Below are 14,811 nucleotides of genomic sequence, written 5' to 3' on the forward strand. Positions count from 1 at the left end.
CCACACATTACAGGATTATGGTACTGACACATACTCAAATATCATAGTCAATTTTTAGCTGCGAGGTGGATGCTCTGGTACCAGTTCAAAGGGCACAAGCACGTTTAAGGATGCATTCAAAGGATAGGAAAAAGCCCAAACCCAACCAACATTATACCCTGAACTACCATGGCCCTACATAGTGGAGAAAAAATCTGAGAATCCTCCCTTCACAATGTCAATACCTGAAGTAAATGGGTTGTACTCTGATTTTCTTACCAAAGCAGTCATATGTAGATTTAATGGGTTTTGGCCCAAATCTAATTTTTTGCACCAATGGATTTTTGTTGCTTGGTCACCAACTTGTGAAATCCTTTTATGTTCCAATGGGTTTTTTATTGTTAGATTCACCACAGTTCAAGAAAAGGAATACATACTTAATAAAGGACCATGGGTTTTTTATTGTTAGATTCACCACAGTTCAAGAAAAGGAATACATAATAAAGGACCATGGTTCTGGGGCAACGCAGGGCTCTTCATGACCCCTTGCACTTACGAGATTTTGACGCCAACACAATGGTGGTATCAAAAATTGCAGTTTGGGTCAAATTATAGAACCTCCCATTACACTTTTAGCATCATCAACTGTTAGAAGGTATATGGAACTCAGTGGCGAAGTACATAAAGATTGATGAGGACAGATTCACAAGGGGTATATTCACTTTCGCCAGGATATGCGTCGAAGTGACCTTAGTCAAGAACTACCTGACATCATCAGATTGTTATTGAAAGATAAACACAGGACACAACCTCTGGATTACGAAAATACAACTTTTCGGTGCCGTGGATGTTTGCAGACAAACAACCTTCACAGTGCCTGCCCATAAGAAAAAAAAATTCCCAAAAGGAACAAAAAGCAACCCCAAAAACCAAAAGGGTGGCAATGCACAGACATTTTGAGAGAAGAAGCAGGGCAAGAAGAAGCAACTTAAAATAATGCAGAAAATGAATTACAGAAGGACAAGAACAACACACAAAAGGAGGAGACAAACCATACCACTGCTTGCATTTTGAGGCCCAACAATCCCTTGCCGCATAAGTTGTCCCAAATAACAGAAATAGAAGTACATAGCGGCAAACGAACTCATGGATCAAAGGGATCTTATTCTGACAAAAAATATCCTATACACACAAATGAAAATCAAATGTCCATTGTAACTCCCACTCCCAACACTAGAGGTTGGAAAAAAGTGGAAAAGAAGAAAAGTAGAAAAGAATAAATTAATGTAATTTCTAGTTTCTTTTATGTATTGTGTGTTAACACAATTAACACATTTTACACGTGCTATTTAGCACTTACAACATATAATTTTGTCTTATGAATAAAATTACTATTTATAAAATTACTATTTTTTCGAAAGGGAAAAAAATCATGGGATTAGTTCTATGAGAGTGCGCACTCATCACTGTACGTCTTGGATTTTAAAGAATATAGATCTCTTTCTTTCCATATATAATATGGGACATATGGAGAGTGAGAAATGTTAATTTTTTGAGCAACATGAGAAGGATGTGAGGGGCTCCAACATTAAGATATCTGGTTACTTTTTGAGAAGGGCATTATTATTAAAAAGAATTCAAAAAGATGCATTATTTTGAAGGAAATATGGAATAGGTTCCTGTAGGCTTATTTTTTATGGGATATCATCTTCAGGGAGATGTGGTTGTGCGGTGACTATTATGAGGCCTGATGATATCTATAAGTTCAAATGGTGCAGTAGTAATGGTTCTAATACTAGAGCGGATTTATTAATATTATAGGGCATTCTCTATTTTGCTAGGTGGTTGGACACCTCTGAAGTAAATGTATTGGGAGATTCGAAGGTTACCATAGAGAGGGCAATTCACGAATCCTCTTTACAGTTTCCAACCCTTTCACATTGGAAGAATAGAATCAGGTCTCTAATCAGGCCTTTCAAAAGGATTTCAGTGTCCCACATATTCTGAGAACAAAACATAGAAGCTGATGAATTGTGAAAAGGAGGCCACAACCGCGTCGCCGGCTAGATATGTTACTCTGTCTTCTCCAATGGTACTTTCCAGAAGGCCGCACATATAGAAATATGAGGGTACTCTCTCCAGAACTCTTTGTCCTTTTTGTGCTATAATGGCTTAACCCTGATTGCATAGATAAGTTAATAGACATTTTTTTGTTTTCAAGATAGTTCTGGGAGCTGTCATGGTCTGAATTCTAGATAGATTAGTAGTATATTGAAAAACTATAGATGAATGTAACGGATTTCTGTAGGTTATCCCTGTTTTATTTTCTATAGACTGGGTGAATTTTCGTCGAATGGATACTTCGGAAGGAATCCTATGTAATTGAAAACTCCTTTTTAAATGAAAGGAGAGTTCGTTTTTTCCTTGTGAAAAAAGTACGTGAAATAAATCGTAAATAAGCCGCAGGAAGGTGACAGGTGCAATAAATCGTAAATAAGCCCCACGAAGGTGACAGGGAAAAGTGAGGCTGCAAGAAAACACATTCAAATGTATTACCGTATAAATAAAAGTTTAAAGGCGGGGAACGGTTGTCTTTGTTTATGGAGAGAATCAGCTTTATAAACTTCAGTGGATATCTGGTTATTCGAGAAGAGTATCTTCGCGCAAGAGGAAGGCGAGTAACGGTTGTCTTTGTTTAGGGAGAGGATCAACTTTATGAACCAGAGTGGAGTATTTCACTCAAGTGTACGTATTCAGTGATGAAGTGATTTTAACCAAAGAAGTTTATGTATTCAGTATTATAGTGATTTTGGATATTGTATACGTGGATTTTGGAAAAGGCTTTGATTTATATCGATTGATTTTTTAAAAATAATTTATGCAAAAAATTGCTGTTTTATATATATATATATGTTATTTCGGAAGAGAATTAATAAAAATAAATATAAAAAATATGAAAGAAAACAAAAGAAATTTAAAGAAATCATATTTCAAAATAAATTGAATTGCTAAATTATAATAATAAAAAATTCTATATTTAAAAAATATTAGATATTAAATGTCATATTAATTATATATTTAAAATTTTTAATTTATAACAATAGAACAATTAAATTAATAATTTAATATAATTATTTATAAAATCACTCATTGCGATATTATTATCGAAGGAAAGCAGGAGAAGCTGTAGGCGGAATGGAGCTTGCACTGACAAAGCAACAACCAATGATGAAGAACCCCTTCCTTGGGGCTTCTTTTGTCAAAACTAGAGGCCCCTAGCTTGAATTGCCTTGAAAGGAGTTCAATGGTGGAAACATGGTAAAGATGAGGGAGCATGCATCTAAGATTAGACATGAAAGACGACTGCAAAATAGCCTCGGCGTCTGCTACGAGGCGATCACTATTGCGGACTCTATGCAAGCGAAGGGAAGAAGATATGCAGGACGAGATCGAAGCTTTAATGCTGTTTGGGAAATAGATCTCGGGATTGCAGCGCTAGGGTTTGAATCTGGAATAAATTCTAACCTTTTTGTAGCGGTGTTTTCTTTCCACAGGTCAGAAGGGGCGCGGATCCTCAAGATATGGCTGATCCACAGCTTTGCTCATAAGATCAAGGCAGTGATCGGTTGCCTCAGGCTTTCGACGACCAGGAGCAAGTGCCCAACCATCGGGGAGGCGGGAAACTTCTCAATTCCTGCACCTTGGTGGAAGGAAATCTGGCACCGCGACCAGATCTTGCTCCACAAACCTGATGCAGATTTGATCGAGTCGGATCTGGAAAGCAGGGCAGACCTGGAATTAATTGAACAGAATATGTTAAGGGTCGACGGGACCGTCATAGCTGACCTGGAGAGGCCAGACAGGGTTTTGTCAGATGCACGGGAGCGGCATGGGCTGAAGGAGCCCGCGAAGAGAATCGAGCATGTATCCAGGGAGCAGAGGACGTTCAGTGCAAAGATCACTCCTGATCTGTGTAAGGCAAGGCGGGCAGGAGCAATCGAAGCCTTTTTAGTGGAAAGAATGGATTTCTGGTCACGTGAGCTCTCAAAGATGACTGAGCTTGTTATTTGGAAGCAGAAGACTCTGAATGAAAAGATCCTTCCTGATCTCTGTAAGGCCAGCGAGACAGATATAATCGATTTAACAAAGACTGAACCAAGGCCTCAGATCGCCAGTATTGGCTCCGATGGGATAAGATTTAATCGATTTCAAATATTTGTTAAAGCCCCCACTAGAAAAATAATAGTGCTCTAGGCTCTGGCTACAGATAGTCTTACAGATCTGAAGCAGAACATTGCCATCCATATTGGATACCCGGTTAACCAAAAACATTTAATATATGGGGGTAGATCGCTACAAGATTCCAGATCTATTAAAGATTACAACATCAAGCCCAGATCTACAATCATACTTAATATGAGACTTCGAGGAGGGGCAACAACTAGTAAACAAGCGGAAGGCGCAAGCAGTAAACAAGTAGAAGGAGGCAGTGGGTCCAAATCAAATCTCAAACTGGATTCACATCAGTAGCATAGAAGTGAAGGAATATCTTACAAGCATGTTCTCCAAGGGGGAAAATCTTCTACAGCAGCTCCAAAGCAAGCCAGATCAGAACCTAGCCCATACATAGTGGAGCAACTACAGCATACACCAGAACTAACGATAGATATATCAAAAGCAAAGGAGGTATGTAATAGCCATGGAAAACAAGCCATTATTTGTCATTTTAACAGATTTTGGCCCAAACATTTTGACCTGTTCCATTGGATTTTCACTCACTGGGCTCTAGACTGTGAGATCCATCTTTGCTCCAAAGGGTTTTTATAGTAAAGTTTCAAACAACAGAGGTCAGAGATCTTGTGATTCAGGAGGGACCTTGGTTCTAGGGATCTTCAGGTCTCTTTATCACTCCTTGGTTCCCAGAGTTCGATGCAAACTCTTTCATTATTTCCAAGATGCTTGTATGGGTACACCTTCATAATATTCCTCTACATTTCTAGGACCAAAGGATCCTGGAATCCATAGGCAACACCATTGGTAGATATATTAAAATGGATACACAAAGACTGGAGGAAAGATTTTTTACCTTCGCATGTATCTATGTCGAAGTCGACCTCAGCAAAGGTCTACGAGAAAACATTAAATTGGATCACAAAGATCGCAGCTGGACGCAGTCATTAGACTATGAAAATACAACGTTCAGATGTAGAATATGTTGGCAAACTGGACATCTTCAAAATGCATGCTTAGAATACAAAAAGGACAGTCGTGGGAAGAAGAAATCTGGCAAACAACGGAAGGGATGGAAGTTCAATCCACTAGAATCAGAAGAGGAGGAAGATTCTGAGGAGGAAGAACCCCTCCCAAATGAGAATAACCGAACAGAATCACAGAAGACACCCCCTCAAGAGCCTATAGAAACGTAATCAGAAAAGAAGCAAAATTCAATGGAAATCAGTGGAACCAAAAGGCAACATTCACCAGATACCTTTGACTCAGACAAGGAAAACCCTCAATTAGGTTATGGGAATCCACTTTAGCTCGTCCCCATGGTGTCGTTCCAAGGAGAGTGGCACAAGGTTGAGAAGAAAAAGGGGTGGAAAACTTGAAAGCCCCCCCAATATCATCTCAGTTGCCCCTGCAGTGGAACACCCTCTCTGGGGTTATTGTTTTTAGTCTCTTGTTCACCATCTCAATAGGCACAAGCTGGGAAATTGTAGATGCTATGTTTATCTACAATTCCTCATATATGAGGAGGCCTGTGCATCTGTTTAGTCAGTAGTTTTTCTCTTTCATGTTTTGGGGTAGGAATGAGTTTACTCATCCTGTTAGCTCTATGATTTGCAAATCATACAGCAAATGAATGCTTCAGCATATACTATGTAACTTTTTATCTTGGTAATAAAAAGTTCGATTTTTTCTTTTGGAATTTTTTTAATTATAAAATCACTAAATTCTACTATTAAAATATATTACTAATATAAAATAATTTATATATGTTAAGGATATATATAACATTATTAAAATTTGGATGCATAGTTGAGAAAGAATCGGCTCTGAAGCAGGAATGGCTAGGGTTTACATGGAAGCCGTCGTCACAGTGCGCTGCGAAGAGGCAGAGTTAACGAAGAATCCCTGGAGACTGAACGCCGATCCAATCGAACTGTATTCGCTGCGCTGGATCGGGTATTGCAGAGAACAAGAACACAAAGCCCCTGCAACAAAACGAGCCTTGGTTGAAGAACGGACGGCTCACAGGTCATGGTCGTTTTCTCTTCTACTGATTAAGGGTTATTTTCACGGTAAAACTCCTGCCCTTACTGTAACAGGTCACGGCCAGGATGAAATAGATCGCCAATGTTCAGATCCGCTTTTGATAGTGCAACCCCACCTGGATCCGCACCCCCTGAGTGCGTTTAAGGGTAGGTATGGAGCGCTGTGGTCAGAGTTTCGCCAATATTCAAATCTACCAATGATAACGCAAACCCACCTTGTTTCACATCCACTGAACGTGTTTAAGGGTAGTGGAGCACTTGTGCAGAGATGGAGAAGGTTTCGAGGCGGGCCAAAAAACAAATCCTTCAGGGCAGACCGACTCCTGACGATAGATCGGCCTTGTTACAGGGGTTTCAACTCGCCCCCAATCAGATCTGCACAAGACAAAACGCCCAGATTGGGAACAGATGCTCCAACAAATGCCGCACAGAATGACACGCCTCACAACCAACCAGACCTTGCAAAGACAGGGTTCCACAGGAGAGATCCACTGCGCAGGGGAACAGATCTGGCTCAACAAAGGCTTCACAGTACCGATCTAACCCATACAGATGCAGATCTGATTCAGATCTTCATCAAATCGCTTGAAGGAAAACACTACTGCATGCGGCTGAAGAAGGCAACAAGCATCCAGGAGTTAAAAAAGGAAATACAGGGCCGCCATGGAATCCCAGAACGATTACAAAACCTCATTTATTCAGGGTTCAATCTGCAAGACAACAAAACCCTGCAGCATTATTGCATAACAAATGATTCAACCATTAATCTAACCCTCCGACTGCATGGCGGAAGCTCTAGAACCAGCTCTAAAAATACAGGTTCCTTTCGGGATGCAGTAAAAGGAAAGGAAGAAAAAATGGGAAACAAAGCAGCACCAACAACAGAATTGCTAGGACCCTACATCGTCGAACAAAAGCCAGAATCACCAACTCTTCAGGTATCTATGCCAGAGGTAATTAACCTATACACTGATTTATCAAATACGGCAGTCATATGTAGATTCAATGGCTTCTGGCCAAAATCAGATGCCCTGCATCAATGGATCTACTCAACATGGACATCTAACTGCGAAATTTACCTCTGCCCTAAAGGGTTCTTTATAGTTAGCTTTGATACAGAACAGGAAAGAGACAGTATTATTAAACAGGCGCCTTGGTTTTGGGGCAGTGCTGGCTTCTTCACAACCCCCTGGTTCTCGGGATTTGATGCTACTACAATGATAGTCTCAACCATGCCTGTATGGGTGAGGCTTCACGGGCTCCCACTGCATTTCTGGCATCATAAAGTGCTAACCGGCATTGGGAATTCTCTAGGGAAATTCCTAAAAATGGATGATGACAGAGCAGTTAGGGGTATCTCTACTTTCGCCAGAATATGCGTAGAAGTGGATTTGAGTCAGGGGCTACCAGACCACATCAAGCTAAACTTCAACAATACCCAATGGATACAACAGCTTGACTACGAAAACACAACATTCCGGTGCAGGAACTGTTTGCAGACAGGGCATCTCCAAAATGACTGTCCATCAGCTCGAAAGGAACCTAGGAAAACCAAGAAACAACAAAAAAAGCCCAAAGGCTGGCAACATACAGAGCCATTGGAAGAAGAGGACATCAAGGAGGACCCTCCAGAGAACCACACGGAACCAGAACCTCAAATGGAACAGAAACAAACTCAGGAAGCAAAAAACCTTTCTACTCATACGGGGCTGATCATTACAGATCTACATCAAGAGTTGCAAATGGAAGTAAGCGGCATAAAGAGAACCCATAGCTCGGAGGGCTCAGAATCAGACAAAGAACAACAAATGATCACCATGGGGAACCAACTAGTTACAACTACACCCACAGTTGACTCGAGAGGATGGCGCCGGGTGGAGAAGAAGAAGGGAAGAAAATAATAGGCTTGCTGGAACTTTTTTTTGTTTCTTACTTTTTCTGTTACTCTGTTGAATCCTGTCCTTACAGGAATTATTCATCTGCTAATTAGTGTTATTTTCTTTGTTCTGCTAACTGTTATTACAGGATCAGCCATCTGCATATGCCTATGGCATCTACAGCATGTAATTTTATCAATTATGAATAAAATTACGATTTTTTCCTAGGGGAAAAAGAATTTATATATGTTAAGAGAGATTTTAAAATGATAAGATTTGTTTCATTGATTTTAAAATGATAAGGTTTGTTTCATTATTTTGAGTAAGTATATATATATATATATATATTTATATTTATATATATTTTAAGGAATTATAAAATTTCAAAATGTTTAATAATATTTCAACAATTTTATTATTATTTTTTATATTTTTTTTTGCATTTGTTAATTTATTTATGATGCGTGGATTTAGTTTATAGTATAAGAAATGATGATATGAGTTTTAAATCTGGAATTTTTATCTAATGAATTTGCTTTTTAATTATTCAAATTTTGATTGTCTTATAAAATGAAATCTCTTTCTAATTATCATGAGTTTTGAATTTTGAAGTGAAACCTCTTTTTAAATTATTTCTAGTCTTGAATCTTGAAATCTAATATCCTTGCAATTTCTATGAGTTTTGAGCTTGAAAATCTTATTTTATAGTGGATTTTTAGGTTTTTTTTTTTATGATTGTATTAATAGATTAAATCAATTTCAAATATAGGAGTAGGCTTTGATTCATTTATATATACATACTCCTTCTTAATATCTACCTCAAATACCCATGACTTTAAAACTAGATCTTTAAGACTATATATATATAAAAGTCAGAGTCATTTTCATTAAGTGTATGTGCGTATATATATATATATATATATATATATATATATATATATAAGTCAGAGTCATTTTCATTAAGTCAAAATCTTATATAGAAATTTCTAGTTTTTCAAAATTCTCCTAGTTTCATTTTTATTGGAGAGAACACATAAACGAGTAAACCACCAAGATTTTCACACATCATGTAGTCATCAAGTGTATGAAGCAGCGAATGGTGTTAGATTCACCATGTTAGAACGTCAGGGGTGGAGGTGAAGGGAAATTACATGGGATATGCGTTACACATAAATTTGTCTCAATTATACAAATGATGCCCAAATCTGGGTCTTTGTAATTCGGTGAACTATGGTAATAAGTCCCCTTGAAAGATGGAAGGAATACCTTTCATGGTGTACAAGAATCCTGGATTAAATATCTTAAACACCCTAATTTTTTAGGACATTGTGAGTCATCAATTTACAACCTATGATGACACATGTTGAACAGTGAACACAGAGTGATGTTGAACAATAAACACATAGTGATGTCATCACGGGTTGGATGTGTTTGGGTCGCTATGATATTCTTACAGAGGTAAAAATTAAAAAGTATGAAACTTCCACTTCTAGAAGCCTCATAGTGGGTATCTAATACGAATTCGTTGAGATTGAGCTCGAGTTTCCCATATCCTTGGCCTCCTTCCTCCTTTAGTGGATCTATCCCACTCATTCTAGATCTCTATCCTCCCTTCATGGGTCCCTCAACTTCCATTCCTTCCTATAAGTATGATGCCTTCAAGGATAACCAAATTGTGATTTTAAACTTCTGAACTTGCCTACATGTTGCTCAAATTTCCATTAGAGTTGTTTGATTGCAAGGGCTTGGATTGAAAATGATTGTAAGGAGGCTTCCAACCTCAAGGCACTTTCTTGCAATTCTCCTTCTTTTTATTATTAATATAAATACTTGTTTCTTTCCCATATGTATTTTTTATGATGTATATTGTATGATTCCTTGATCACTTACATGGATTATGGTTGAATCAATTATGTATTATATGCTTTGATTACTTGTTTGTCTCTATCTTTGCAGGTTTCTGCTTGGAGTATCAAGGGAGATAGGTTGAAAGCTACAAAAGATAGCAGCGAGGATCATCATCAAGCATTTCATCAAAAGGGATGAGCTTTGCATCCTCTTTGTATCTGTGATTCAATGATAAATTACAAAATGTTTTCATGTATTTGTCTATTTGTTTCTAGGCTTGGTTTTCAAGCCTAAAGATATTTTCCATGTCCACAGGATGATATTTGTCTGCCAAACAACATGCCACTCCATATGCTCCAAAAAAGCATCCAAACAGTTCATGTGAGCCTCCAAGTGCACTAGACTATCATACATCTACCATTGATTTCTCTGAATGTCATTGAAGAAGGAAATTATTTCATTATGATCCTCAAGTTTTTCCTTGAGGACATATCCCATAAGAGTCTTGAGTTGCCACTCTAAACTAACAAAATGAATGTATTGAAATCTACTCCCCCTAGTGTGATCGAGGTCTATTAACCGTGAGAGACTTCATCAATAGACTTTTAATGAGAGAGAGATTTTCTTTCCCTGTTTACTGTCCATTCGAGTCTTTGAATATTAGCATGGATTCCATGAGAGGTTACACTTTGAAAGGAAGTAGCCACCTCGTGAGCTTGAACCTCAGCCTGAGACATATTGGGTTGGGCACGTCTAGCTTTCCTACATTCACCCCTTCCATTTCTACATCTACCATGGTTGCGAGTCATTCTGGGTAACCCACTAGTCAATGCCCCTAACATAGTTTGGCTAGAGTCAAGATGTAGAAACAGAGGGAAACTCTTGACAAGACTCCCTATCACAACCTCCTTACCACTAAAAAGTCCAGGAGAACTTGAAATCATGACCCACTACCCAACCCACAGAATAGTGGGTCCCTCCTAGAGGGCAGCGACCTAGTAGGATGGTGGAAATTGAAGCCAATACAGAGGCAAATTAACTCGACCTGACAAATTTAGGAGAGAAAACTCAATTGAAGCCCCTAATTGAAACAAGTCATCCACCCAGAGGTACAGAAAGAAAACAGAGGTCGTAGACAAACAATCCTGATCTTGAACACGAGTGCAAACTAGAAAAACTAAGCAACAAGAAGGATACCCTTCAACATAAGATAATTACCACAATGACGAAGATAATAATATTACCTCCAAAAGGGGGTGACTCTACCCTATGGCTATGGTTGAGTTTACATTGTTAAAGATTCCTGACCTTCTTCGAACAATGTATCCAGAATGCCAGACTTTCTTCAAAACACTTTGGAATTGCAAGCTCACTTCCCCTTCTACTACGCAACGACAAAAGCCAATAAAACCCTTTTTCAAGGTATCACCACCCATGAAACTCCGTGCCTCTTGAATTTTCCACGAACTCCCTTGAAAGCCAACTACAGTCAAAAAAGCAAAAACCATAGTGAATTGCAATAACAGAGGACTAAAATCCCAACCACCGCAAGCTTCCCTCCATCACATTACCTCCATCGAAAACGAGAGTGAAGACAAAGCAAAAAGTCTCGTTTAAGAAACATAACTCCACACATACTCGTGCATGGGGGACTTTACCCCCACCTTATTTGTTGTAGAAATTGATGGGGTGACTCGTACCGAAGATCCTTATGTTGTTTATCCACCTTCATTCCGCAATTTACGATTTATATTTTCAAATGTAAAAATAAAATCAATTTTTAGAAAAAATAAAATTTAAATAATAATAAAAATGAAAATATTTTTCAATATTGATGGTTATGTTGTTTATCCACCTTCATTCGGCAATTTACGATTTATATTTTCAAATGTAAAAATAAAATCAATTTTTAGAAAAATTAAAATTTAAATAATAATAAAAATGAAAATATTTTTCAATATTGATGGTCACTGATATATATATAGTATTAGAGTTAGTAATGTTTGGTTCATTATCATTAGTACTCAAAATCTATAAATCTCTGAGTAATTCTAGAAAATCGGTCTCTTTTTGAGAGAGATTGAAAGGAAGAAAATCATTAAGAGATATGTTTTTTTCATCATCTTGAAAAGTTATTTAAGTTCTCCCAAAATATTCAAAATTAATACATCGAAATAATATTTAAAATTTAATACTATTTTCTCAATTTAAATAAAAAATAATATCGACTAAAAATAGACCAAAAAATCGGCGCGTCACTCTTAAATATTCCGTTTTTATTAAAAGACTCGCATTCAGATTTTCAATTTACGCTGAAATATGTTATTTTCATTCAAATACTTTTAAATTCGGATATTCTATTTTCGCTCAAATATTTTATTGCAACGTCAACGACCCAATTTCGACCCCGAAGCGCCGCCACCAAAAGAGAAAGTATATCCTGAGAAACCATTGAATGTGAAAACGTATCCGTTCAGGATCTTGAGAAAGAGGTGTGACATGTGATACATGGAGGCGGCTTTTCATTCGTTTACTGAAACAAGATTACTAGATTGAAAATGTTCCCAATAGCGTTTGGATGTCATTTATTGAAGCAAAGGACGCATTAACAGGATCTTGAGAAAGAGGTGTGACATGTGATACATGGAGGCGGCTTTTCGTTCGTTTACTGAAACAAGATTACTAGACTGAAAATGTTCCCAATAGCGTTTGGATGTCATTTATTGAAGACAAGGACGCATTACCAGAGAAAAGGAAAAAAATTTGTTTAATTGTGGAGTGAAAAAAACTCCATCTCAAAATAATTCAAGTTCAATTATGGACTGAACAGTCCGCAGGAGCAAAGCCGAGAACAGATTGCTGCACATTGTACTGAAAGAAGAAATTTTGCTGTAAAAGATTTCCAATAACACTTGGCGACGGTCCTGTAATGGGTCCGAGTCCCAGGCATCTCAAGTTGTCATCTACCTGCAGGATATAGTTCTCTGGCGGTGGAATAAATGTTTTTCCTCCTTCAAAAACTATTGAGAACTCCGGCAATTTCAATTCAGTTACTCCGGAAGTGTTGAAGCAGAGATCAAATTGCTGCGGAGACATTGTTGCAGCCCTTGGATATGTAATGGCCACATTCAGGGCCTCCAGTATTATTTCGTAGGCCTCCTCTGCTAAATAGGTGAGTGAAGTCCCAGAGTCTATTATTGTCCCACCATTGCCAAATTGATCCATCTCCCAAGCACTGGTCGATATAGGAAGTTTCTCTCCATTGATGGCGATTTCCTCTATGCCCACGTAATAGAATGTTGATGATCCTCCCTGCAGAATCGGAGTATACTGAATTGGCTTTCTCAGTAACGACGGAGCTGAATCTTCGACCATGTCTCCAAATACCAGAGAGCTTTTCACTGTGGTGGGCTGTAGATAGTCTCCTAAACAATAAGAAAATTTGCCTCCATATAAACTGGCCGTTTGTATTGCAAATGAATTGGGTCCTTGACCTAACCCTAGCACGCCTTCTGCGCCAACCTCTGTCTGGCCTTGGTTGTCCAGTCCACATCCCATCAAAACATTATGTGCCTTCAATGGCTTCCCCATGGTGGAATTCAACGTAATCGTTTCTCGGATATACGGTCCGCTGGTGCTGGAGTTGTCCATGTATCCATAGGTGTACTTGCAAGCCATTTTAGGTCTAAAAATGCATGATAATGTTGGAGATAGGGCATAACATTCTCTGGAGTAACAACGAACATACGATAAAGAAGAGGATCTCTCGGGATCAAATGGCGGGAAAGTGCTGCAATTCTGGCAAGGGTTGCAGTTCACCCAGACGAGATCACTGCCGGTGTCTGCTATAGGCAGGATTTTTTGAGGAGGAGTCCCGACATAAAGCTCTACGAAATAAAGAGCAGTTCCCAGAGTTGCGCCAGAGGCTACTGGCATCTGAAATGCAGTATTGGGTCCGAGGTTCGAACCCGCCGGAGGCAAAGCAGACCAGTTATCAGAACTATGGTGCACATGAGAGCTTAATCTCAGCGAATCCAGGCTTATGAGAGCTTGTATGGCCTCGTACCTGCTTGCAAAGTGCCTGTACAGAGGACTATGTATGGAGTAGCGGTGGATCATCTTCATCTCCATTTTCAAGCTATATCCATGAAGGACATGAAGCAGAAATAATGCCAACCCAAACAAATTATATTTCCCCATTGCTAAGCATTCATGTAAGATATCTCGGGAAGTACGACTGCTCGAATCTAGGATTGATAAAAATACTGATACTGTTCTGCAAAAACTCTAGACCCGAGGATAAAGATATGATTGACAAAGCCACAACTAACTCAATCATACAGGGACAGAAAGCCACTACAACTTGCACGTTAATCCCAGTGGTTTTATAACCATGTCGAAGTTAGAATTGGCGTAAGAACGAAAGAAAGGAAAGTGGGTCAATTGGAGAAGAAATAATAAAAAATCAAAACGTATACAAGACTTAGGCCCTCAACAAACATTAGAAAATCTAGAGGCAGGCCAGACTTACGCGTTCAACAGTACACACTGTGTATATAAAATTTGCAATTGTATTTTCTTCACTATTTTACACTTTTTCCAAGTCACAACTCTTTTCTTATGTCTGATTCTATGGTATTTTATATTATGTACAGTATATGTCCACCATTTTTTCCCTGTTTCTTGTTCTCCAAGACTCCATAACGCGTTATTCCGCCCCATGTCGTTGCAACTCCTAGTCAAATACAGAATTTCCAGACAAGGAGTTTTCAGCAAGACTTTGATCTGTACACGGTTGATGACACCTGTATTAACACTGTAGATTGACGAAT

The 14,811-nt window shown here is 38.5% G+C and overlaps 1 protein-coding gene across 1 annotated transcript; it reads right to left on the reverse strand.

Annotated features, from left to right (window-relative positions):
• Window positions 1-12,790: 12,790 nt before the first annotated feature.
• On the reverse strand, window positions 12,791-14,262 carry LOC149193955 (aspartyl protease family protein 2-like). The gene has a single exon (XM_089407487.1). It carries the CDS (start codon window positions 14,177-14,179, stop codon window positions 12,791-12,793), a length of 1,389 nt encoding a protein of 462 aa, XP_089263613.1. The 5' UTR covers window positions 14,180-14,262.
• Window positions 14,263-14,811: the final 549 nt, after the last annotated feature.

Source organism: Pinus tabuliformis, chromosome 2_2 (genome assembly GCF_031772625.1).
Source record: "Pinus tabuliformis cultivar Carrire ecotype Pingquan chromosome 2_2, CPIR1, whole genome shotgun sequence".
In the NCBI taxonomy this organism is placed as follows: domain Eukaryota; kingdom Viridiplantae; phylum Streptophyta; class Pinopsida; order Pinales; family Pinaceae; genus Pinus; species Pinus tabuliformis.

What these genes read in the sequence shown, in the direction of transcription:
- LOC149193955 (XM_089407487.1), bottom strand. Translation starts at nt 14,179, where the DNA reads ATGGGGAAATATAATTTGTTTGGGTTGGCATTATTTCTGCTTCATGTC.